The 27,778-nt window shown below is 37.0% G+C and overlaps 1 protein-coding gene across 1 annotated transcript in view; it reads right to left on the reverse strand.

The window, feature by feature from the left end:
• Window positions 1–26,017, reverse strand: part of CUNH10orf67 (chromosome unknown C10orf67 homolog) — a 34,380-nt gene extending 8,363 nt beyond the window's left edge. Inside the window, 8 exon segments of the mRNA XM_042888615.1 lie at window positions 8,975–9,040; window positions 12,447–12,505; window positions 13,648–13,792; window positions 20,621–20,770; window positions 22,405–22,479; window positions 23,332–23,487; window positions 24,916–25,048; window positions 25,911–26,017. Of these exon segments, the coding sequence (XP_042744549.1) occupies window positions 8,975–9,040; window positions 12,447–12,505; window positions 13,648–13,792; window positions 20,621–20,770; window positions 22,405–22,479; window positions 23,332–23,487; window positions 24,916–25,048; window positions 25,911–26,017 (891 nt within the window).
• Between the last annotated feature and the right edge of the window lie 1,761 nt (window positions 26,018–27,778).

The raw sequence follows: 27,778 nt of genomic DNA on the forward strand, positions 1-27,778 counted from the left end.
CCCCCCCCCACCTGGTGCAGTCAATTGTTAACTTTCATCCCTGTAGGGATTTCCTGTAGGGGTTAAAGTTTGTAATGTTTCTACTGAAAATAAAAAAAAAAAAATGAACTGATCTTGAATCTCTGTCATCATGTACATATCTCAAAATGATGCACTTCATGTCTGAAAAGAACAAATATCTTTGCAAAAGCAACCATAAACTGGATAGAAGATCAACTTTTGGAGGTGAGTGAAACTCCTGTACCATTTCAAGAGCATCTCCAGATCACAGAAGCATATTCTTAATACAGAATAAATCTTAACCTTTTAGTAACAAAAAATCTTTGCTATTTATGGTATGTTTCTTGTCTTTCAGTTTTAAAACCTCAGACAGGCAAATCAAGGTTTTATTCAGAATTAAATATGAAATTGATATAAACAGTAAATGGTTTTTTGCCTTTTCCCATCATTTGAGATGTTAGTTCATTTTCATTTTTGCTTCTCAAAATTAGGATTGTATCATTCTAGGTGCTTATTTTTGTCAGTCTCTCAGTCTAGTGCAGAGTGATTGACTAAATGTTATACACTCTTTAAGCAGATTGAAGCTAATGAAACAAATTTCTGCCCCCTATTGATCTATCCAGTGAAACACTGCTGAAGGGCTGAGAAACTATTGCTTACTTCTTTCCATCTGATTTAAGTTCCCATGTTAGATTAATGTTGCTCAGATTAGGACACCCCATCCATAAGCCTCCTGAATAATCTCCACTGAGAACCTGAGCTTTCAACAGCCACCCATGGTACATATGCATGGTCTTTGGACTGCCTCAACACATGACCATCTGTCATCATTGCATGGTGCCTCTCCACAACTGGGTCGGACCCTTGCCTGAGGGCATTAGGTTCCAGACAATGCTGGTTTAGATGAGCAGTTTGGTTAACACTACAAGGGCCATCTGTTCTACAGGAAATCCTTTCTCTGTGTCATTAATGAAGTATTTGCAGCACATAACTATATATTTGTCTACTTGTGTAAGCTTTTAGGTAACAGGAATTGTGAGGGCATGTTGTTTGCAACTGAACAAAGTAGTCTTCAAAAATTCCAACCTTTGTTACATATATCATGTTTACCTGTTACAGGTTAGTAGAGATGAAAATCAATTACATATTTAGCAGTGGAAGTGGTTAATTAGCTATGGTTTCAGCAGGGTTATAACACCTCAGAACCTCAGGCAATCTAAAAGAACTGAACATTAATCTAAACCTTGCTTAAAAAGTCCACTGTCTTCTGAAGAACAAAATATGAATCTGATCAAAGGATTCAAAAATTTAACTTTGGCAGGGAAGTGCTGCTCTTCTGTAGCATATTAACTTGTTGATTATAGGAACCATATTACGGGGAAGACATTTCATGTATTTCTGCCTGTAATAAAAAAATTAATTTCCAGAAAATGAAGCATAGCCAGAATCTAATAACTTAAGTTTAACATGCCTACTATGCTTTCCATCCACTGTTCAAATAGACTTGGCTTTCAGATACTGGAATTGCAACTTGCTAAGTAGGAAGAAAGACAGCTGGGAAAGAGCACTTTGCAGTCATTATTTTGATAGAATATCCCCTTCCTCCAAGTCTCATTTTTGTCTTAGAAGGTGAAAGGTGAAATTCAGTGTACCCTACTTAGAACGAAAAATATTACATTACAGAGAGAAATTCACCTTGGGAAGACTGCTAATTGCCTGAAGGTTTCCAAATGTGATCATTGTGGGCTGAACACCCATGAAGGCCCAGAGATGGATGAAAATGCAGTGGATGTATAGGCTTCACTTTCTACATAATGCAGGTGAGTGTTATATCAGACATAGTGACCTGACTGGGAATCTTCTCTATTGAGGAGCTTCAGAAGTACAATTTCTCTTTTTTTTTCTCATAAGTTCTGAAATTACAACTACTTGAGAAATTAAGAAAAATCTAGGCTGAAATTACTGATTATAGGGTGTACTACAGCCTCCTTCTAGTCTACTTAAGCTCAAAAAAATTCAGAAAACTTGAGTGAACCTCAGTACTGTTTTGAAATCTGAAACACAGATTTTAACACCAGTATTTTTTTTTTTCCCCCGATAACTATGATTACAGGATTTTATAGTAATAATGAGTATGTATAAAATCAAAATACAGAGAAAGAAAACCATTTAGTCTGTATTAAATACCTCAAGTTAAGGGGCAAATTGAGGGAAGCTAGAGAATAAAATGGAACCAAGAAATAGAACTGAAAGTAGTGAAGCTGTGAAACAGATTTCAGGAGAACTATGGCAAGACTTCGATACTTTTTCTGTTCTACTCCTATACTGTTCTCATTATTAAGTTTCGTGAACATGAATGATTTGCTCTAAATGGAAAAAATATTAAAAAAAATACTTTAGATCTGTTTGATGAAAGTAGTAGAATAATGTATTTTTTCCATCTCCAAACCACTGTTTCCCTAGTAGACTTATATCCATCTCCTCTTTGCTCAGTAGTACATTATGCAGTCAGCTATCACAGAAGCAGTATAAGCTGATATCCTATTATTTTCAATGTCTTAATCTATAACAAAATGGATTTTCTTATGTAAATAAAATCCCTACCTAGATACATAAAAACTTCTAAGGTGAATGCAGGTGTCTGCTTGCTCTGTCCACAAAACAAAATTGTACAACCAGATCTGCTACAGTACAAACGCTGAACAAAATATCAGCTAACACCATATGTGTACTTAGTAGTAATTGCAGAGTAATTTTACTTTATTGAATATACTATCATGCTCCTTGCAACCCACACTCAAAAATTTAATAACCTTAACCATCAGAATCATCTGAATCATTTAGTGTTTTATTCATTACCGACAGACTGTATCTTGAAAACACCTGAGGCCATGTAGAACTCTCTGCATTTTCTAACAAACACTGTCCTACATGGGCAATATGTCTGGTTAGGCCTGGGCATTCACACAGTGGCCTTTGGGATGGCCACTGAGGAGTAGTCAGGGCTGCAGAGATACACTGTGAAGGTGAAACTAATCCAGTGCTCCTTAGTTCCTCAGTATTTCTTTTACACAGTTCTAACAGGAAAATTCACGAACTACAAGAAGAAGCAAGAGGAAAAGAGCATTTGTAACAACAAAAATTATGCCAATAAAATACTGAAGAAACCAACCTTATTATTTAATCAAATTGTTGCGGAATAAGAGATGAGATCTGAAGAATGATTCACACATACACGTTAAGTGCTATTTCTTTATATAATCTAGAATTTTCTTTTAACTTTTTAGTTTTATACCTTTCCTTCTCTCCAGCTGGCTATGTTACCTTGAGCTTAAAGCTCTATTCTCCAAGCAGAGAAGTCCAACGGTGGACAAGGCTTACCGTCAACTCTAACAGCCCTCTGCTCTGAGTCCAAACTGGCAGAAACACTTTAACCAAGGGCTTTTTGAGTATGGAAGCATCGTTACTATTACCTAGTGTTCCTTATGCCCCCATCTTTCAATGTCACAGCTACGTCAGCCAAGTTTCTGGTGAAGACCTAATTTTCAACCCCTACTTTTTTAGGATGTGTACCTATGCAAGACAGGGAAATTCTGTAGCGAGAAAGTTCTCATGGTATCTAACCATCTTTGTTTGACTGTGGACAAAAATCTCCTCCTGCTACAGTGTTTTGAGCTACAAGAAGTCAAACATAGATAATTACTACTAGTATGCCATACTTTCCTGTTTGTGTGTTTGTTTATTTTAAGGCAATCACATGTTGCTTTCAAATATTACAAGTATTTCAACCATCCAAGATGTTCAATTTATCTTAGCATATGGCTTATTCTCACCACATGCCATAGATTTCCAAGTGTAACTCTGATTAATAGTATAAGTCAAACTGTTGAAGGAAATTCTCTTCAAATGTCAGGCTGATTAGAAAAATTTAGATATTATCTTCTGAGCACTGGCTTTTTTTTTTTTTAATTATTATTATTCAAACTGAGACGAGGGATATCAGCAGTCCTCTACTGAAATTAGTGCATTATGAAATTTAAATTCAATCTTACTTTAGGGAAAATAAATAATCCAAAAGTCCTTTCTTCTTACAGTGCTTCTCTGTGTTTATTTTGATACTATGAATAGATCCCACAAAAGTTGAAGAACATCCTCAAATACAAATGCACTTTTCAGCCAATTACTTTTCTAAAACGTTTACAATATAATTCAAAGCAAAAGAGAAATACAAACACTTTAACTACTCTCGCTTTTCATGTAGGTAGCAGTAGGTACAAATGATAAATAACATTCCTATTTGATTATGATCACAATCATAAAGCTCACGGTGGAGTGATGGCTTTAATAGTTCAAATAACCTGACTTAGGCTTTAGGTTCAAAAGGGCTAATCTCACAAGGAGGGAAATGTAAATTTTAAAGGAAAGCATTCAAATTCTATTGAAATATTTCAAGATTATTCCTTGTTCACACAAATTCATCTATCTAAAGAATTCCAAGTTTGGCAAGTAAGGAGAAGGACTTATTGGAACTTATAAATCTTATAAGGACTTCCCTGTCTTTGGGAGGGGAAGACAACTTAAGTAAAACAGACCACCCTTTCTCTCTCTCTGTAAATCAGTTAAATGTTTTTGATTGTTAAGCATGAAAAGAAGGGAATAATAAATGGAGGATAACTCCCTCAATATTGACCGGAATACAAAGACATGCAATTTTCTTACAAAATCATTTAGTCCTGTGCTGCAGGTATCTCCTCCCATGCACTCTCAAATGAAACAAGATTCTCATGAAAGAGTGAGTGATCCACGCTGTGGAATCAGTACACTTGTTTGACCACGACAGTGTTCAGGAGATAGATGGCTACAGGCTTTCGAAAATTGCGCTAAGTATTAAAACCCTTTTTCAACTGTAGTTTGGTAGCCATGAATTCTGTATTTGCAGGCTTCTCTATACCTCAGTGATGTTTCTTGTTTCGCAGTAATCTTTGCTTTTTTATTTTCACAATCCCTTCAGGATCATATCCTACTGTTAATCTTGATGAAGAAGAGGAAATGTTTCCCTCATGTGGATACAATTGATTCACAGCTTAACAAATTCAGAAATAAAAGGTTATCCAATATCTAGACCATCTTTTTAGGAAGTTGCAGTGCTGTACAGCGCAGTAAGCTATTGGCCTACTGAAGCACTATGGCATGAACTTAGAGCTCACTTTGTACTGCTTTGGTCTTGAAATATGAAGATATTATGTCAAACAACACCCTACTTTTCTGTCTCTGCTTCATAGCATTGATTTTTAGGTAAAATACCACTACTTCTGCACAAAAGTTGGATTAGCAGCCTGGTGCTATAGGTTCACTATTTTCAGCTATTTATGAGATAAGATAATAACAAATGAATTTGTTCCATAAGATACTTCTGTTGTAAATAGAACAGATTTTCATTTTCGAGGACAAACCTTCGACTATGCTTACCAGCTAACCACAGTTGTCAAACATCATGCCCTCTGGTCTGCCATTTTTGCTTAGATTAAAGAGCAAGGAACAGTGAGGAACATCTAGATTCAAAGGGCAAGTGAGATAAAGATAAAGTCTAGGAGCAATGTGACTTGACTCCATCTGGAAGCAATGGAAAAAGAGACTAAAAAAGTTGTAATGAGAGTAGAGTGCTACTAGTGCAGGGCAAGGAAAGTATTCTTTTACTCAACTAAAACATAAATACAGGTTTATGGGGAAACCAGTGTAAAAAGAGAAATCTAGATTAAGACGATTAAAAAAGAGGCATGACACAAGCAGAACATTGAAATATTGGCTAATAACATGGACTTACATTTTACTTAAAAAAAAACAACTTGTATACTTCTTTTTGTGCACCACCCAGGACGACTGGCATTTTTATTTCAGTGTCTCTTCTCCTTCTGTTGCTACAATGAACTACTGAGAAATACAGATAAAATCATAGGCACAGACTTTTGGAAAAAGTCTAATATTGACTCCCTGTTATAATTTCTTGAAGATTTTCATTAAAATGAGAAAACAAGAAATATTTTACAAATAGTATACTCAAGAGACAAAGGGCTTTTCATTGACATAAAGTTGTATAAATATGTATTTGAATTTTGATCTATGACAAGGGAAAATTATTTTTCAGTTCACAGACAGAGGACATGATAATTAGAAAAACACTTTTCCTTTGAAATCTTCACTGGATATGAACTGGAACTGTTCACAGCATCAGAAAGTAACAGCAACTCCTTGGCTGGCACTGAGCTGTGACAAAGCCAATCATTTCTGTGTTACTGCTCAATGCTGATTATGAGGCTGTATTACTCACATGGCAGGAAAGTGAAAATATTATTTAGAAATGATGATCCCTCTCCAAATATTGAAAGAATCATTGAAGTAGGCAAAAAGGGAAAAACATTTAAATGAACATTTTCCCCCTAGGATTTGTTCTAGACTCCTACTATTGTTTCAAGTTTGTGTACCTTACTGATGCTGTCAAGTAATTTAATCTAAATTATTACATTTTCCAATATTTATACTATTAGAATAAGTCATTCTGCATCACTTTCCAACATTTATTGTTATAAAGTCAAAATATGCAGAAGTGCATGGTAATACAGAAATTAATTAATTCACATAATAATCTTCATGACAATCCTTTAAAAACTTGTTAGTACTTAGAGACCTTTTGGGAGTGCCAATACTTTATTCCACCATATGTCATAGGATTTATATTTTCAGGATCATTACATTTCAACCTTACATACAATGCACTTTTGACATTCAGCGCTCATTTCTCTTCCTCATGAGATCAATGTGTCCTGAGAGTTTTTATTCTCTCGCTTGTCTATCTTTCATTCCCACATTTGTATGCACTCAGAGTACAAAGAAGAAGTCTCAGTGAGCAAAGTGTGCAAGTTTGCACTGAGCCTACTTCTTCCTTGCTGTTTCCCACAGGGCAGGGTTCCACTTAACCATGCACTTTACTGCTCCAACCTGTCTGCCTTACTGTATTACTGCTGTATTTCTTTCATGTTTCTTGATGATTTGTTTGATGGCATATAATGAAAAGATAAGGCCACAAAAAGCTATACTCTAAATTACAGTAGGTATTGCAGGGTAGTCAAGGTATCTTCAGTACGGTCCATAAGCCATCACAATGCATACATTACACGTTTACCTTGAGGTACCATGAGACCTTAGAGCCATCCTCACAATACGTGTCCTAGATATTTGGTAACTGTGTGCTTGACTTCAAAGAGAACTGGGAGGAGAGGGAAGAACGAGACCAAGTCTTGCTCAACATCCTTTGCAAAGTTTGGGTTACCATGCACTCCTTTGTTTGGAACTCGGGCCATTTCTGAACTAGGAAGGTTTTCGCAGTTCTTTCAGTGAGATGAAATATTTTCTAGGTAAAAATTGCAACTAACTCTGGGGTGAAAATAGAATTGAATGTCTGAGAATCAATATTTATTCATTTTTAAAACTATTTTATTTTACTCCTGAATTATTAAAAGCTTCAATCTCTGTTTTGTTTTGTCTTTTAATATATATAAAGAATAGATCAATCCTGACTGCCTAGATTTTAGTGTTAGAGGTTCCTCAGGGATTTCTAGGACTACCACAATTCAATTTGTAACTGAAAATGATTCCTCCAGGTCCCTCAGTTATGATTTCAGATCCAGAAGTCTGTCTGAGCTCTTCTTGTGTTATAAATCAGTTCAGAAACACACTGGGAATCCAAATCAATCCTCAGCTTTACCGTGTAACAGCAATACGTTTAAGTGTTTCCGATAAACATACAATTTAACAAATCCGCAAATCAGACTGCGGTTCCTAGCATCAACCAGGATTCTCTACTGTGCTTTTCTATCCCAAAAGATACATTTTTTTTTAAGGAGCAGCTTGCCCTTTTGCAGGCTAAGTTTAGAAAGGCAGATTTTAAATTATTTCATTCATGACTTCCTAATTTCAAGAGAATTGTGCATGCATCTTGTTTTCATAATGAAAATTATTTTCATTACGAAGATTCTTATGTGGATTAATTTAACAGGGATTTTTTTTGGTGGCTACTCACCTTCGTAAACTGATTTGAAAGCCCTGTTCTATAACATTGTGTTTTGTTTTCCTCTAGTTTAAAAAAATGCAGTCCTACAATACTCACCCAGGCTCACTGGAACTGAAAACTGAGGAAGGAGCGCAGGATTGGCCCCTCACTATAAAGCCCACGACACATGGTGCTGAGATTAACAAAACAAAGTACAGCAGCTATGACTTGGCACAAAGTTTGACAAGCTGCAGAAAAGCAAATGTTTAAATAACTGAAGTGGTACTGATTTTCTATTCACAACCTTTTCTCTTCTAAACAGTATCATATTCTTTTCCAGCACATTTAGATCGCAAGTCAAGCTGTGTTTTATTTTTTATTATAATAAACCCAGTCAGTTTACTGTAACAAAGACATACTAGTGGTGATCACTGTGAAAGCCAGTACGAAATCAGGCTAGGAAAAAAAAAGTCAAATGGCAAAATAAAGGACCAGCCGTCTGGAAAGTTCCTGGATCATGTAAAAAGAAAATAAAAGGCTGTGTTCTTATGAGACTAATGCAGAATACAAAAATATTTAAAGACAAAACTCTCTGTCGTTGCCTACGACATTTGTTAACAGCAGCCATAAACCTTACAAATAATGTCGCATTTATTAAACATTTTCCAAGCCCATCTAAAACAAAATATTAGTATTTTTTTCTTCTAAACATTTCTAGTAGCATTGTTTGTATCTATTCCTCTCAAAATACCACACACAAAAAACAAAACCCTAACATAGTTTTGCAATGGCTTTTTCACCCGTAAAGCAACTTCCTGACCTGAAAAGAAACCACATTCAATCTATGGGATATTGCAAAAGTTTTGTGTGTTTTGTTATATTTGCAATAAATGACAGTGCATGAAAATGTTTACACAAATATCTTACCAGATTTTTATATAACAATCTTCCGTTTTCAAGTTCTGCCTTCATCTCTTCTTGAAATTCAACCAACTAAAATACAAGCACACGAGGATTAGTGTTGGATTTTGTATTTCAGACAGGCATAATTCTCTAAAAATTATTTCTAGAGACAGTTCCCTTATCAAGAGACAACACATGGACAAACATTTCTTTATTAGTACTGGTAGTAGATAGGGATCCTGATTTACTGCTAGCCACTTTCCTTTGGGATTTAATAGTGCCACGAGTCACATGCATAAAAGCCTTCCGACGTAAGTAAAACAGAGCGTGATGTCACAGGAGGCAGGAAGATGACAAAAACATCAGATACAGAGTTCACTGATTTGAACTCTCAGAAATGTGGCTTGTAGACATGTACACACTTGTAGAAAAATGGCAGGATTGCAAATAATCAGCAGAGTTCTAAAAGATCTGTGTGAGATAAGATTTGTCAGCAAATGATACATGGGTCTCACCAATGACAAAGAGATGTGACTACAGAAGAGTGAAAGAAGGATTTCTCAGGGATTCTCCAGCAGTTTCAGAATCAAAACATGCTTAAACATTACACTGTACAGCAGTGTCCTTGAGTTCTGCTGGGTTGGAGCTGTCACAGTTGCTGTCAGTTGGGACCGGCAAGTTAAACATCTATATTTCCCAGTGTGATGAGGAACAGAGTTTGTTGCTTACTGAATTTGCATTTAGAACATTATTAAAACCAGACAATGTTGAACACAACACTGTCATTCATTTTCTTTCATAAAAATGGAGAAACGCTCCCCTTCAGCACAATAACCCAGAAGCTGGAATGCTCAGCCGCAAATCAGGGCAGCTCACATTGTGTGCCTCTGGGAGTTTTATGGGGCTTGATTACAATATCCCAAGTCATGGAAAAGTGCCTTAACTACCACTCTGTGATGAGAATAAGCCACCAGTTCTGTTCAAGCTGTGCCATTGGACTCAAAGAATATGAAATTCATGAGACTAGATACAGAATGCTCACGCATGAGCTTCACCACATAGCAGAGCTGTGACTGCATGAGAAAGGAGAATGCTGTGTTCTGACTTGCTGGATCATTTATGAATTTTACATTAGACTACAAGAAAAAAACACCAGACAACCTCACACACTGCACACGGACACATAAAAACCAAACACAGATACTCAGTAATAATTCAAAGAACAAACTTAGGGGAAAATTCCTTCCTCCACGTATCCCTGCCAGTACTCCAGGGATTATGGTTCTTGTTTTAAGAGAATATTTTCCAATTAGAACACAGTGTAAATGAGCAGTTAAATCACTGCTATACAGAGCTATCTACTCAAACATCCTTGAGTTCACCAATTAGCAGAATGCTGGGCAGGCACTCTAGTCCTTGGGAGAAAGTCAGTGCTTGCCATCTCTCATGATGCTTTGAGAGGAGACTGGAGAGCTGGGGCACAGCTGGGCACAGCTGGGCTGTCTGGGCACAGGGAATCCTGTCAGACTCCAATTCCTAACCACAGGACATATAACAATATTTTCTAATTAGTCCAAGTAAAATACAGTGCTCTGAGCCTGTTTCACCATCATTTACTGTTTCAACACAGAGTGTGCTTCGAATTTCATCTTTAAGCCTTGACTTTTCCTTGTGTAGTGTGTATAAGAAACTGGCTGGCATCTGTACCAGTTTTGTGAACTCCACTTCTGGAGCGAGAAGTCCAGCTGCAGAGCACTACAGCAGTGCGTGCCTTCTGGTCAAACTCCTCGTATTAAAAATAAAGGCTTTCTAATGTAAGAAGAATTTAACCATATTCTGGTTATTGAGAGAATAGCTTCCAGTGGGATATGCAGAAGAGGGAAAAAAAAAATCAGAAACGTCAATAATGTAGTTTATGTTTTAGAATTGTATTTTTTTTCTTTTGGGAACAGAATTACAGTTATCAGAATTATAATGAGAAGGGCTTCTCCAACGGCTTCTGACAGCACTCCAGTCTTATCTACTTGGCAGAAAGTGCAGCAGTCAAGAAGGGCTACCTGTGTGGATAGTGGAATTGGAGGAAGTTTGGGATTAAAGCATGTGATCCATATTTACACAAATGTAGTGCTTTGAAATCACATGAGAGATAGGTAGAAGAGTTCCTACACTGCTGCTCAAATCTCCCAGCTGAGGGAGAATCTGCAGGAAAATACAGCATGTGAGACAAAAGCCTCTATTGCACTGAGATGAAGTGAAGAAAAGGAAAATAAAAAGTAAGCTAGAGGAGAAAAAACTCTGTTCTGATGACTGGCACTTTCAGCATAGTGAGATTTCAAACCTGAGGGGGATTCCTGAACACTGTCAGACCTTAACAGCCAAAACACTAACAGAAGCATCCCTTCCTTGACAATGCAGTGTAGTAGGCTGACCAACTAGTTCTCCATTTCCAATTTTAGATTTCATGCATAGTATCCTTTTTTTAAACTTTAATGAATATAACCTTTCAATAGTCCTTTAGGGATAAGTAGGTTTCTGTATTTTAGAGTGGGAAACTTGGTCATAGAAGGCAGATTCATCTACGGTCACAAGGAAAGCCAATGAAAGGAATGACTTTAGAATTCCAATGCCTTAGCTCACCATCAATTTGTGTTTTTAACATTAAGTTCTGTGAGAATTTTGTAATCCTTAATAAGCACAAAGAAATGTCATTATTTCCCTTAAGATTTACCACAGGTAAGTGAGTTTTCTACAGAATCTCTTGGGAATTTTTCACAGAAGGAATGTTTTCTATAGAAAGAAGATTTGTGACTGTTCTAAAGTTTTCTATTAAAAATGAATAGATCTCAGGAAGAAATATATGCCTTGCAGAAAAAGTCATTTGAGAACTGTCACAAGACAGAAAGGCACTGGGAGGATATGTAGAAGTTATAACAAGTAAACTCTGAGACCTGTCCATGTTTTATCATTTGTTACCAAACGGATATTAGCTTTGGAAACGTTTTTTAGAAAGTTGTATTTTATGCCTTGCCTAGCTACTGTGTTGCTCAGATAACACATAAATAATAAATCACAAATAATTATAGGTCTATCCATGGGTAATGGAATATTTTACAAATTGTACGTTACTAAAAAGGCTTTTGTTGGATGTAACTTGCTATTTGCTCTTATCCTGCCTTAAAAATCTTACTGAATGCATTTCTTTCTATTCTAAAGTAGTCCATCATTTTAGTGTAGTATACTGAGGTTCAGAACTTTCACTGTATTTCAACAAAATTATACAATATGATGGGTCAAGAAGCAACCATACTCATTAAAGGAACACCAGCTCACTATTACTCTACAATGAGTTATACTACCATAAAACATAATGTAACATTATTCAAGTCTGAGACTATTTTTCAGCTTCCTAGCATTGTTTGGTCTATACACTGCTAACAGTCCAAGCCTGTTAATGGTCCTCCAGGAGTGTAGCTAACAAATGTAAAAATTACCATACCTGTTGAATAGTTTGCTCATCACTTTCCATTTTTAATTGCATTCTTTGAACTTGCCTATCTGAAAACAAGAGGAGAAAGAGAAAGCATGAAATTATATGCCTCCATTAATGTATGCAAAATGTTTGCTTCAAGTCAGTCTATAAACCTGGCGGAATGCACAGTGGAGCAGTCCTGGCAGAACGGTGACCTTCATCACTGCCCTTGACATTCACAGCCTTCTTCCTGCTGTTTGGCCGGCTGGTCAGATTGAGATTGAGAAGTAAGTTCAAGAGCCAAGTGTGACTGAGAACCCATAGCTTTTCATTAATACTATTTATGGACATCCTTGCTGTTAGTCACAGCCAGTACAAAGTCGTTTAGCAGGTGGTTCTTCATTGTTCATACAAAACTTCCAAAAGATAAGAAGCACCATTGAATCAGATGATAAGCAGGAATCAGGAATATTTTCTACGTCTAATTCATCTTGCTACTATTAAAGACAATACTGGGTCTAAACCACATGGATGTAACAAAATTAAACAGCCAAATTCTAATCTATTGCTACAGTTTCCAGTTCTCCATTAAATATTTTATAAAGGAAATATACAAGAAGCAACCTGTTGGTAAAGATTGCACATTGTAGGTTTTTTTTTTTATTTTTATTTTTTTTTAAATCTCCTTTTAAGAACTGTAATAAAGCAAAAATATCGGAAGCATAGATTATTTCAAAGAAACAATTTCTGTTAGAAAACTTCCTCAGAAACACTGAAGTACATAATCAGATAACAAAATGTACGCTTGGATATTTTGCAGAAGCTCAAAATCTACCCCCGAGAGAATTTCATATAATGAAGATAAAATAGCAGATTGTCATTTAAAAGCAAAAATACTGATGTATAATGCTGTTCTACTTCAGTAACTTTACAGCACTTATCCGCCAAAAATATAAACTCAACTGCATTGCTAGGCAACATTACAAGTCTCAAAAGCCACAGCAAATATTCCTTTGTCATAAAATAAAAATATGTAAATATATGCATTAAAATTAGAATAAATGTGTATGACTTTCTGTACAAATACACACAAAATTAGCATTCAATACCAAAAAAAGACAACAGCCCGGAAAGAAGTTACAATACTTCTGAAGTGCAGTAACAATTAATTCCTACTTCAGCAACATTTCAGCTGAGCATCTTGAACCACATCATCTTAAAGTTTTACCTAATGCATGCTTTTCTTTTTCAGAGTGTTGCAGACAATTCTCAAGACGAGCAATCTCGTTGCGTAGTTTGAAAACCTCTTCTTTGAACTCTTCATTCTCTTTTTCAAGCTTTTTGTTTCCACGGTCATCGTCTTCAAAGACAACCTAAAAGATTGCAGTGCCTTGAATTTATAAGTGAGGAATCGGGGGTTTCAATATGCTGCACTGCTATAATATTATACAACACAGTATCATATAATTTCTGAATTCTATTACAGAGTCATAATATGAATAGAAAAAAGTTGAGGCTCTAAATAGGTTCCTGCAAGAAGAAAGGCTGCAGTACATTATATACAAAGACTATAACACATGGGGACATTTTATTGACAGGAATAATGCATATCATACTGTTTGTGTGCCCTCATCATTCAGGTCAATTTATTATGGAGGCTGAGTCCAGGAAGGCAGCTGGGGCCTATCCACCCACACTTCCCCCCGTGTTTCTGAAGTGCTGTCCGTAACTAGGCAGGCAGGAGAGGCTGCGGACAGGCAACACCAGGGGGTTGCAAAGTGCATGGCTAAGGAGGGGGGCTTGTTGCCTTTGTGCCATTTCTCAGTGACAGTGCTGCCAGTGTCATGAGGAGCACATCACATGTCAAAGCGGTGAAGTTTTCAGGCTGGGAGCCGCATGGAGTCCATCAGGCCTTCTGATATCAACACAGTTGGTTTGCTACTTGGTGTCGGAGCCACCCAGAGGCAATTCATATTCTGAACATTAACATGGCTTTGCATGCCTGTCACACATAGACCGTGCAGGGGTTTAATGCTATTGAAGACTACGGTTTAAATCTCTATGCAAACAGTGATTACCTTGTAAGAAGGTTCCAGGATAACATACAACAAAAGACTTTAAAGTTATAGTTTTAGTAAAGCAAACTCATTTACATTTTTATTATGCGTGTCCTTTGTTTAAATCTTGCCACGTCCATTATGGAAAAGACTTCTTATGCAACTGGAGCTTATTGGGACAGCTACTCTTTTTTTCTTGTTGGTCTCAAAGCTATTGAAAACATTTGAATATATTGTCTTATGGCTGTCTAGATTTTACTGCCACATATTTCTTTTAAAATTATAGAAAAGCTTTCAGAGCTGGCACGGATCTTTATAGTAATACCGGAATATTAACTAACTCCTGGATCTCTTTAAAATATTAACACAAAAGAGAAGATTCAGACAGCAGCTACTTTGCTTACTAAGGAAAATTTAGGATGCTGTTTGCTCTGCTTGGTAAAAATATGAACTCTGTTTAAAAAAAATTACTTGAAAATAAAACCCTGAGGTTTTCAAATGACATAGAAACTTGAACTGTAAGGTACTTAGGGGTAACATTTAGCCCAGAACTTTCTGTTTTGCCTCAGAAAAACATTTTTGATCTCAAACTAACCAGAACAGATTATCACTGTATTATATAAAGTTTTGGCCACAATGTTTCCATTGATTTTATAAGAAATTGTGTAAATAAAATGCAAAGCATTCTGAAAAATAATTCATGCAAGCTTGTGCTTCTCCATCATTTACTAAAGAAATTTTACTTAAAGAGCAAGTTTTCTTAGCAAACACGTTACTTCTAAGAATGCAAGGTGTCTTCATAAAGTTGTGAAAAATGTTTCAACAGTATTTCACCTTAAACAATCCTTGTGCAGCAAAAAATTTGCTAGATGGCATGTTTGTTTTGAGAAGCTGTATCAAGCTCAGGAAACAGCAGCTCTAGGAGAACAGCACGTGCAATATTGGAGTGCTAACTAACTCTGCTCAGGCTGTAGTCAGCTCAGCCCACTGCAAAACCAACTCCGGATCTCTGAGCTTCTAAGAAGCTGTTACAGCTCTTCATAGGCTGAGGTCCGTTTGTTCCTTTCTTCAGGCAGTATTCGAGCAACAGCCGATGCTCGCAGAAGAACCTTGAGTTTATCGTAAAGTAAGCCCAAACGATTGAATGAATCCCGTGAATAAGTTTTAAACGGTGCCACAACAGTCCTTTAGTGCTTTCATGAAAGGATACAACACTTTCTCCGCCTGGACTTTGCACATTACCGAGGCAGCCTTTAGCTGTAGCCCCACCGCCTGCCAGGGACCAGAACTGCACGTCATTAACTATTCAGGCTCCTGCTGCAATGAGGACACTCATTAGCAAAACGAACAAAGGGACAATTTTCTGTAGCTACAGTCATCTGTTACACTTTGAGTGGCAGGTTTTGTAGCAATGTTCTCTCTACCATCTGCCCACAGCGGTAGCGTTTGGCTTGCTTAAACTGGGGAACTTTCAAGATGTAAGAAAAAAGGGCTGGAGGCTGGAAGGCAATTATGACACGGCTTAGCCAAGAGACTTCAGCATTTCTCACCTTATCTATTTCATTATCTCCATTCTAACAGTTTTAATACTTTAAGATTAAAAAAAAAAAAAAAAGAAAGAAGAAGTATATGCTAAGCCTAAATAAATCCAATTACACTTTTATTAAAGTGATATAATGCAGGTTGTTACCTGCATGCATTAGGCATTTCTAATTATATTAAATAAATATGCATTCATAATTTTGGGCAGTAAAAAAACTTAAATTAGATTTATCCACCTATAATGACAATATTAAAGGCAAATGGCCTTGAGGTAAAAGTGAGAGAATACAGCTATTTATTATATAGTTGTGAAATTCATATTTCCCTTTGGCATCTCAAAGTATTTAATATGCACACAAGATAACTAAGGGGACACTTGAAAAACAGGTAGGATTTTTGCCCTTTTAATGCAAAAATATACAACGAAAATTACCGATGCTATCATATGATACCAAAAAAGACAACACTTGAGCATGTTTCAGATAAAATTATAAACTGCAGTTGTTATTACTGTTAGTTTTTTACGAACTTGCCTTGGTAACAAAGTAACTGTAGAAAATCTGTCATTTAAGTTATCATCTCCCTTTTCCTTCCAAAGCTACATTTTAGGCATTTAAAGTCTATTATTTACACCACAAGAGGGTGCAATGGTACAAGTCGTCATGAAAAACATCCACAATACACCAGTTTTGAGTTGCAGGGGAAATGATCATTCCAGTGTTTATTTACATTTATTGTTGGAAAACCATACATCCGTAACAAGAGTACATTTATAACAATAATTGTTTCATTTTCACGTTTAAAATGTCAAGGTTGAAAGTGGAAGGTTCTAGTACGGCCACTGCTTGCACAAAGCCATTACTTTTCAGGCAGTCACTCTGCTATTGCACTCTTATCTTCAATTCAGCTAATGGGTATACTCTAAAAGGGCTTCCAGTCCTCCAGAATCATTTCAATTCAGGGGATCAAGATTCTACCACTCCTCTGATAACATACTTCAACTGGCAATCATTTTCCTGTGTATTTTCATCCTCTGGACACTGAATTTTATTATGTCATCTACGCAGGTCTTTTAAATGTAACAAAATGGAGGCATCAGAAAGGATAGGACTAACAAATTACTACTGGCCCAGATAACTCCTTTCATTCTTTAAGGCATGTCAGAGACAGAAAAGAAGTTCAGATAGCATAACTTTGGAATGAGAATAGGCATTTCAGTGCAAATTCCTTGACAGGGGAAAACAGAGAATGTTCCCTTTTGCATAAAAGCAGAATTCTCAGAGAACAGATAAAGTTAATTCCTCATTTCCATGTATTTTTTGAGTTCTTTCACTGGGTAATGAGGGCTTTGCCTGAAGAATATTTTATCTCTTTCACAGATTACACAAAGGTCAGGAGCTGCACAGCACCCCATCTTATCAGAGTGACAAATAGAACTGTAGATATTTACCCTACAAGCTCCCCAGTCCGTGTTACTAACATAGAATGAACTTCTGATAAGAGAAAACTTCACCAGTATGCCTCCTAGTTTTCCTGGTAGGCAAAGGGCCTCATCTGTGTCTACCTTCCTCTTCATGAGGTCTGAAACTAGAGACTTAAAGTTTTTTCCACAACTTAGTGGAAGGTCACATCACTAAATTTTAAGGCAGGACATATCTTACTGCAGCACGCTATCTTTTAAGCAGTGCTACTAAATCAAATAACTTGCAAAGATCTTGTGTTCACAGGTACCACTCAACTAAATGTATATTCTTCCAAAATAGCAAAATCAGCTTTGTTGGAAAATAGGTTTTATGTAATCTGTGATGCTGATTAAGAAAAGTCACACTAAGTTTTCCATTATGTAAAACACCTATCACAAACCAGTCAGCTGTTTCTGGGGAGCTTCTAAATCTAAGCTCTCTTGGCTTCTAAGTCTACAAATGTGTGTTCTCTGCAGACATTCAGAATCCTTTGTAGTGGTTGATGAATCAGAAAGTAACTGTTACTCTGTGATAAAAGCATATGATTCTGCCTCCTCCTATACAGAACATACCTTTTTTAAAATTGCTCCCAGAGTTTTTTTCACGTTATTAACCACTCTACAACTTTTACCTACTTGTATGTTCACACAATTACAGCCGCTTTTTTTCCTCCCAATATGTTACGAATTTTTTTTGTTCATAATATTGACATTCATATTACCATTTTGTAAGGAAACAGCTGGATCACGGCCTGAACCTCTGATTGATCTTGCTGAGTCAGCCACAGGAGCACAGGTGAAGGCAATTCTCCTGTGCTGCCGGAAGGGTGGAGCCTGGCTGCACCTCTCCTAAGGCCCATTTAAGAGCTGACTGCTGGTGGGGAGGATCTCTTCTGGAGATCCCTCCTCTGGAGTTTTGCAATGAGCCTAGGACAAGGGTAAGCACTATATTTATTCTCTTTTTGGTATAATAGCCTGCTTAGCCAAACTCTCTTGTTTATTTTGTAATTATGACATCTGTATATTCATTGATTATACACATTCATAGTCCTCTTTTTGCTTCGTTATCTCTTTTAAAGCCTTGCGAAACTTCCAGCAATAGAAGGTGCCCAATAAGCAATAGAAGATACCCAAATGATGCAACGAAGAAATAAAATGTACTCCTGGTGACTGTTGTAGCTAAACTGTTACAAAAATGAATTACTATCACTTCCTTCTGTTAACAAGAGCTAATGACACAGCTTAAATATCCTGTTCTAGAATAGACTGCATAGCTGTCAATTCCAAACAGAGAGAGATATGTAGGTTCCTCAGAGGATACATCTGAGACTCCATCTTTCTCCTTTATGAGTAATACTGTCGAACTTAGGTGGCTGCCAGTAGAAGATGGCATTTTCAGATTTCCTTACTACTGTGCATCTTAATGATGCGCAGGGAGCAGAGATCAAAAAGCAATCTACCACCAGACTTAGCCAAAAACTCTTTAGAAACCAGGACTGCTTCTTATCAGTCTAAAGTACATGAGAAGTCTGCAATGCCTCTTTAAACTTCTCACATTTCAGCAAGCTGCTGACAAGAGTTGTTAACTTGGGAAGGACGTGTTTATATTACTGAAAGGAAAAGGAAATGATGTACAGAAATATGTGACTGAATCAAGTGTCCCATTTGAAGGCTACAGGATGAATAATTAGGACAGTTCTTAACCATTAAAACTAACTATTTCTGTCTGTATTTGTGTGGGGAAAATTAGTCAAAGGGACTTCTCATGTCTGTGGATGGTTATACCCGAGTGGTTGTTGAACTCTGAGAGCTGCTGTAGGAGTTAAGAGAAATCAAACATGAAGGATTTTAATCTTCGTTAGGATACCTGAAATGCTGACTTAAATGACCAATGACACAATTCTGAACAAGAAAATATTTTATTTCAGAAGTTACATGGAGACAGGAGGAACAAAGAGAAATAAGAGAAGTAATGTAAGTATAGAGATGAAATTTTCTGTAACTGAAATGGAATAAAATAGTGCTGAGAGCAATATTTTATTCAAGTATTACATTTTTAAACAAGCTTTTTTTTCTTCAGGATTTACAAAAATATTTTAAAATATTTTATTTTTTTAAAAACAGAAAAAAAAAAACCCCACTGTATCTATAATCAAACTATCACTGATTACACTATCACGTTGAATTGAGTGAAATTGATTCCTTCAGACTCCTTCAGTCAAAATACCTATCTTTAGCAAGAGATATCCCAAGAAGTGTTCTAATATTTTCCAATCTTTATCTTTACTGGGAAAATAATGAAACCAGAGATCACAGAACTGTACGGGTTTGGAAGGATCTCTGCAGATCAAAGTCCAACACTGGTAAAGCAGGCTCCCTGCAGCAGGTTGCACAGGAAGTCATCCTGGAAGGTTTTCAGTATCTCCAGAGAAGGAGACTCCACAACATCTTTGGGTAGCTTGTTCCACTGCCCTGGAACCCTCACAATAAAGTTCTTTCTCGTGTTCATATGGACACAAGAAATTTCCTGTGTTCCAGTTTGTGCACATTATCCCTTGTTTGGTCACAGGGCACTGCTGAAAAACCCTGATGCCACCCATTTGACTTCTGCCCTTTATTTATAAGCATTGATAAGATCCTGCTTCAGTTTTCTCTTCTCTAGATGGAAAAGCTGTTCATCCTATGGGAGATGCTCCAGTTCACTCATCTCTGTGGACCTCTGCTGTACCCTCTCGAAGTTCCTGCCTTTCTTGAACTGAGGAGCCCAGAACTGGATACAGCACTCCAGACACGACCTCACCAGGGCAGAGAAGAGGGGGAGCATCACTTCCCTTGACCTGCTGGCTACTCTATTTTTAATGCACCCCAGGATACCACTGACCTGCCTGGGCACAGGAGCACACTGCTGCTCACAGCCAACCTCTTGCCCACCAGGACACCCAGATCCTTCTCTGCAGAGCTCCTCTCCAGCAGGTCAGCCTCTAATCTGTTCTGATGCTTGCAGTTATTCCTCCCCAAGTGTAGGACTCTGCACTTGTCCTTGGGAGTTCCTCTCTGCCCAACTCTCCATCCACATTTTTCAGTGTTTAAAGGTTTCCAGGTTTAGTAACAAGTTTATAAATCTTTTTGGAAAAACATACCACTTTAGTCCTTTCATTTTCTTGATATTACTGCATTTTTCTTTTCAGATCTTCAATTATGGACTCTTTCTCACACAGTTTGTCACGTAAAAACCTGAAAAGTTTTCCTGATGAACATTCTATATCTTCTCTATCTATGTTGTAATACTTCTATTAGGAGATGAGATTACTTAATGACATTCTTGCATAAATCACATAGCTTTTTTTTTTTTTTAATGCCACAATTTTTTTATTTTTTATTTGAGCACATCATAGTACACATTCCAGAGTTTCTGGTACCAAAAATAAAATGTTATTGTACCTGATATTTCAGATACTTAATCAAGAAATGTGTTATATCTAATAACTAATCTATAGTAATAGAGACTTCAAACATGGAAAAGAAAGGAGAAAAAAAAAAAAGGAAAAGCATATTCTATATGTTTAAAAACTTTTAAAGAACATATCTAAAACTCTTACAAGAAACAAAATAAAGTGCAGTATAAGTACAGTGTAGCAAGATAAACTACTGAAATGTTAACTTCTGGATTACTGACATTTATTTTTGCATCTTGATTGTATCAGTAAGGTGTTTAAATTGCAGTAAAGGTTTTTAAAAAAGCATCTACAATGATTGATTTGCTTCAATGCAGTAAAATCAGCCTTTCAGAGAAAAACAGAATGTGCAGCCCCATATTATACTGAAATGCCTGCCCATTGTGATGCACAGCCCGCAGTAACCATTAGGAAACACTATGCTCAAAAGTATGTGTGAGCTCTTCCTTCACGAGTACCTTGATTAAGTCATTTTTCAAGGTTAGGTGATTTAAATATTGCTTAGCTTCTTTAAAATATTAATAGCAGCAATATTTGTCTCTAGTGCAATCCATTCATATTTGTTTGACTCCTTAGTGAGTGTTACAGTTTCATCTCAGAGCTTCCCACCCACTGAATTACAGTCATCTGGCATGGGGTGAATCTCTACCTGTTTCTACCTGTTTGCTGAAGCTGGACTAAAAGAATCCAAAAGTAAAAAGGTCTTACAAGGGGAAAGTCAAATAAAGGGAACCTAAACCTGCAGTTCCCTACTGAGAACACTTTACTGAAAGCTCCTTGGAATACATATGCATTTTATTTTTACTACAGAAGGATTCATGAACAGGAGCTGGGAAAGAGAACTTTTCAAACACAGTGACATTCGCGTTTTTCTATGTGGCTTATGTGGCAGTGATCTGATCACATGTACTCATCTGCAATTCAGCTAGTAACCTTATTTTTACGGTGAAAGAAAGACAAAATTTAAGTTCCAAACTTTCTAAATTGGATCATTCTTAGTATTTGTATTACACTCTGAAATCTGGAACTCCGAAAACTTAAGGCACAGTTCCTAGAGCATGGTATAAAGTCATTAAGAGTGTACATGATTGGTCATCTTCCTCTCATAGCCTGGGAATTCAATTTCCAAATCTATTGAGACATTCATTTCTGATTGAACCAAGCAGCATTATGTGATTACTATGTCTCTGCTTCTGAAGAGAGCCAGTCATAGCCTCTGTCTTATAAAACAACTTTCAAGTATGCAGAACTGCACAGCTCAACATGAGAGGAGGGGGAAAACAGGACTTGTAAAAAAAAAAAAACAAAAACATATTTTTGTGCTATTTTCATTCTACTTGATGTGGCTTATATGCTTAGTCTTCATGGATTATACAAACACATCCTTCTCCAGGTATTGTCAGAACTGACTTATGACCTATCACTACTCCAATCAACAGTCCTTAACCTTGTGAATGGTTAAAACCTACCTTAATATTTCCTCTGAGAACAGCCAGTGCGTCACATAACTGCTGTTGGTAACTTTGTCGAATTTGGACTTCTTTCTGGAATTTAATGTACAAAAAAAGGAAGCAGGCAATCACTAAAATAAGCAAGCAAACAAATAAACAAAAACAAACAGACAAAAAACTTGCCTTCCGTGCCTTCCTTTTAATTTAAGAAAATTAAATACCATTGAAACTCCTGTGAAAGAGAAAACTGTATTTGTGTTCCTTTTTTATCTTTTTCTTTTTTTTTTTTCATTCTTCAGTCTCTTTTCAGCTTTTGGCTAATTATTGAAACTGTATCTCTTTCTCTAGAAACTGAAGATTCCAAACCGCTTAAAGACAAGCACTTATCAAGGAGTTGTCTCAGATGTTTAAGATGGGAATTAATGCATTGTTTTTTTTGTTTTTTTTTTTTTTTATTTTTTTTTTTTTTAATTTTTCATACGTTCACATCAGGAGCTTGGACATCTTGAAGGCTGAAAGTTGAATCTTGTTTCTCCCTTGTGGTGAGTGCTCACTAGTTGCATAGGACTACTAATGCTGTTGTGAGCTGTGGTTTACTATCTAAAGATCAGTGAATATATATTTTCAAAGAAATACATGGAAAAGAACTGTAAGTGATGTGTATGTACATATCTATTTTAGAAATAACTGCACTAGGATGTAAGACATCTTCACAGCTATGGCTGTTAATATGCAGAGTACAATGTAATCCGTGTTTTATTAATTGCAAATTTACAAAAGACAACTTAGTCATTTTTAAAAAAAAATTATATTAATATTTTGCTTTATCTTATTTTCAATACTTCTGTGAATTATTTTTATTAAATAAAACATCGATCTACAGAACAATGATGTACAAATGAGAGCTGCCATCGAGTGAAGATTGACATTTAATGGAACAAGAACTTTTCTCTTTATCCGTTTATGAAAAGTCTCAATGTCTGTCAGTCTACCATTTACATATTTATAGAGATTCGACACTTGCTCTTCAATTTTTTCTTCATATTGTGCTTGAATGGCACTTTTGTAGATGAACAAATCTTTCTGGAGGGAATTGGTGAGCTAAAAATAAAGATCCTGTTATTACTTATATACAGAGTAAACTAGACACACACACACACATGCAAAAAAGGTGCAACTACTCTGTTCAATACGCTGTTGATGCTGATTATTCACCTAAATACAAGCATCTAATGCAGTTCTATACCTTGTGGTATCTCCTTTGCTCTACAACAGTCAGTTCAGAAGAGCACATGTCCCTACACTGGCAGGAGCTCCCTGTTCCACATCTACAGTGTTTGCTGCCAAACTAAAAATGCCCCTCAGAAACTTTCAATTCTGAAGAGAATATTCATGCAGTAAAGATATTTAACTTCTTCAGGAAATAATTATTTTTTGAATACTCAAGTCTCTGCCAGATGGTAATTAGATACTGCAGAAGAGATCCAGACAGGTCTGTCAATACAGATATCACAATGGAATCCTAGAAAGTGGTCAGAACATGTTCATAAAACTTAAACCAGTAGCCTGCAAAGTTTTTTACTGTAAAAGAGTAAAGATAACTGTATTTTAGCAAGAAGTAACAGAAGAAGTGTTAAAGGAAATGCATTTGGCTTTCCACTGACTTTGATGAGGAAAACACTCAGAAATCTTTATGATGTACAAGGTAGAAATAAATATTGCTTCTAAAAGCAATACCAAAAACATTGAATTTTTGCTCTTCAATATGTTTATACATTACTCATAATCTGGAATGACAAGTGTGTGTTTGTTTGTTTGTTTGTTTTTCCAAGGAAATTAAACATTCTGCACACGTAATTACTTCATATCCTGAAGCATTTTCTTTTGTAATTTCTTAACACTGTGAAGGGACAGATAGCAACATATCACTTTGATGTAACAGTTCTCCCTCTACAGGTCCCTGGAGGCATCTGTCTTCACAAACAGTTAAGGCGTTAACATTGAGAAAGCTTTATTTTTCCTCGTTAAGGACTGCATCTTCGCTCCAAAATCTAAGCATTTAATTTCAGTAAGGCTCTGCTTACATTACACATCTATCTAAGCAAGTGCAGATAATGCCATCTGAATCTTTTTTCTAACTTTGTATATGATTTGCACAAAGCAGAAGCTTTTCTACTACACTATTTCATTTAAGCAGAAGCAGCAGGGCACGTTAGCTATGCTCATAACTGACATGAGGCCCACATTTATTGCTACACTATTAGCTATGATCAGATGGGTTTGAGACTTTACAATTTATCATTTTCAAAATTAAACAATGGTAATCTTGATGAAATCTTCTCTGATTCAGTTAGCTGAGTAACCCAATCTCTAATTCACCTATCAATATTTGTGTATTGGTATATTTTGAAAATAAAAAATCGTATATAGAGTATATGAATGCAGAATAAATGTCTAAACAGATTGCCCAAATATTACATAAAACAGGTGACAGTGACAAAAGTATCTGTTCTATAGCATGAAAAAGACTCAGATATCTTCCTTGATTAAAGCTTGTGTAGCAACTGCTAATTCATTTAATTCTGGTATTTCTTTGATATCTGTTTGTGTTGCATGATCTCTGCTGTGATATCCTATTTTTAAATCATCTGAAATGCAAGGCCTGTAAAAAATCAATTTGAATAGACAACTTAAATAGAACAGCAGTTGCATTAACCAGATTAATCAGTCTTTATTAGTAATGGATATTCAGGAATAAAGTAAGTATTTTTTAATCATTTCACTTGCATGGCATTTTTTAAAGACAGGAACTTAAGAGTGTAACAAACACACCAGCAGCTTCTTTGTGTTTGTTTCATAACAGCAAATGCTTTCAGTAAAATACTGAATAACAATTGAAATGTAAGCAACTCAATCGTTGTACTAAAGAACCTAAAAGAAAGTGCCAAAGAACAGAATGCATTCTGACAGCAAACAGACAGTTTTCAGTGTTCTGTAGAGAAGTCCGTCCAAGAATCCTGGACAGTGCATTTAGTTAGGAGCTTGTTTTTCTATTTCACTGATAAATTTGATTATTTGATATTACTAATTTACTCTAAAAACACCTACCATTAATTTTTAATAAAAACCTACAACAATGCATTGTTAAAAACAGAGCAATGCTGGCGCTGTCAGAATTCCTCTCTGTCACAAGCAGATGGTGTCAGACAACTCCTGCCCAGGGGTAGGTGATCCAAGCCAGCTTAACATCTTAACTGCCCTCGGAGGTGTTCTGCTTTAGGAGCATTCAAAAATATTCCAAGTACAGTTGAATACTACTGGCCACGAAGGGCTGTTTTCATCTCCCCAGGTTCTGTGCAGGAAACCTGCAGAGAGCCCCAGCCGTGCAGTGATGCTGTCAGATGCAACGTATCCCTGCTGGGCCGGGGAGCAGTGGCAAGAGGCACGGAACGGCGCTGAGCGGGCCGGACGGGCAGCTAGCTGAGGCCCAAAGGGAAACCAGCACAGCCCGGTGAAGGCCTCACCGGTGCTCGCGCTCCTGCAGGCCACAGGGCAGCGCCAGCAGCTCCAGCGTGGCCGTTGACAGCAGGCGGGCCGAGCGCAGCGGGCCGCCCCGCCTCTCCGAAGCCATGGCAACCAGCGCTCTGCCCCGCCTGCCCGCCGCGCCGCTTGGAGCGGGGTGGGACGGGCTAAGTGGCGGTAGTGGCGATAGTGGCGGTAGTGGCGATAGTGGCGGGGCTCCGCATGGCCGTGCTGTGGTGGCGGTTTGTGCGTTGCGTCACTGTAGCCGGCTGCTCGGCAGGTTCAGGCTCTGAGCCCTGCCTTTTATTTCACCCGTACGGAATTCATAGGTTATCCTGACCCACAACGATCATCGACTGCAACTCCCGACATCCAAGCCCTATGTCTGAGAGTGGTGTCCAAAAGCTCCTTGAACTGTGCCGCCGTGGGGCCGCGCCCGCTGCCCAGGGCAGCCTGCTCCATGCCCACCGCCCTCTGGTGAAAAACCTTTTCCTACTATTCAACCTGAACGTTTCAGTTATTGCCAGGCCAGGGAACACATCTGCCTCAGGGGCATCAGAGCGTGTTTCAGAGGAGATTGGACAATGTACTGCTGCACCCAAGTGCAGCAATTCTCTCAGCATCTCCATGGCCTTTGGCTTGACCCAGCCCTCCTTGCTCCAGCCTGTGTGAATGTAGAGGTGAGGAGCCCAAACGGGCTCTTTGAACTGCATAAGACTGTGAACCAAAGGTGGAGGAAATAAGGAATAGTGGCCTGTGTGACAGAGGTAGAAGAAGAAAATGCAATTTCATGCCGTTTCAGACTGCAGGATAGAAGATCATGTCAAATGTGAGCATATACGTTATTAGTGGTCTGTCTGCTTTCACTGTAGTAACAAATGTAGGCATTGACATTTTAGTGTTGAAATGGTTGAGACAACAGTGAGACGATCAACAGCAACTATGATTTTCTCATAATTCTCCCTTGACAGAAGTCCATCAGAGTATGGGCCATCTGCAAAAACAATGTAGTTATTAATATTTGAATGTGCTATATGAACTGTAGTGTTCTGGTCTCAATAATTTTAGCATTTACACTAAAAATCACTTAAACTTTGCTGAAACTCAAGCTGCGTGTAGAAAGCACGAGTTGAAGAGCAAACATTAATACCACTCTGCTCTCTAGATGTAGGAGCAAAATAACCTCCTACATAAACAGAAACCACAAGGATTTTTAAACAGGATGAGCCCTTTTAGTTTTTGCTAGGATTAACACCATATATAAGTTCAGTGATATATAAACTTTATGGACCAGAAATTATTGTAGGCATTGTTTAAATAATAAATCATTTCTAGTATTTGGAGTCATTAGTGTGGGTGAAACCTTCCTAACCTCAGCATATGGGATTCATTGGCTTATAGAAAAAAATTGCCTTTAACTACAGAAACTAATAAATAAATTTTTAATTAAAATTCTCTTTTATTTCTTTATTTATTTATCTATTTATCTATCTATTTATTTATTTTAAGCTCTGGGCAGCATTTCATTTTATCAATAAGAAATATGGAAAGGGATACAAACTAACAAGTTAAACTTAAATTTTTAGAATTGTTCTCTTTCTCAAGCTCAAGGTGAAGGTGAGACCAAAGCCATCTCTATATCAAAGAAATGTAATTGGTAAGAAATCTAAGTTAGCTATACTACCAAAAATAAGTCATCACTTACTACTTTCAGAAATGTTACCCGAGTTAATATAAAAAGGGAGATGTCATTGTTATGCCGCATGCAGAGTAGTACTTTAAACTAATGCTTCTGACTTTGGTATTCTCAGGCTTTTTCTTTCAGTTTAGCAAAAAATGGTGAAGGTAATTGAGTGAACATAGAAAATCC

Source organism: Lagopus leucura, unplaced genomic scaffold (assembly GCF_019238085.1).
Source record: "Lagopus leucura isolate 7727_CA_CO unplaced genomic scaffold, USGS_WTPT01 Super-Scaffold_100157, whole genome shotgun sequence".
In the NCBI taxonomy this organism is placed as follows: Eukaryota; Metazoa; Chordata; class Aves; order Galliformes; family Phasianidae; genus Lagopus; species Lagopus leucura.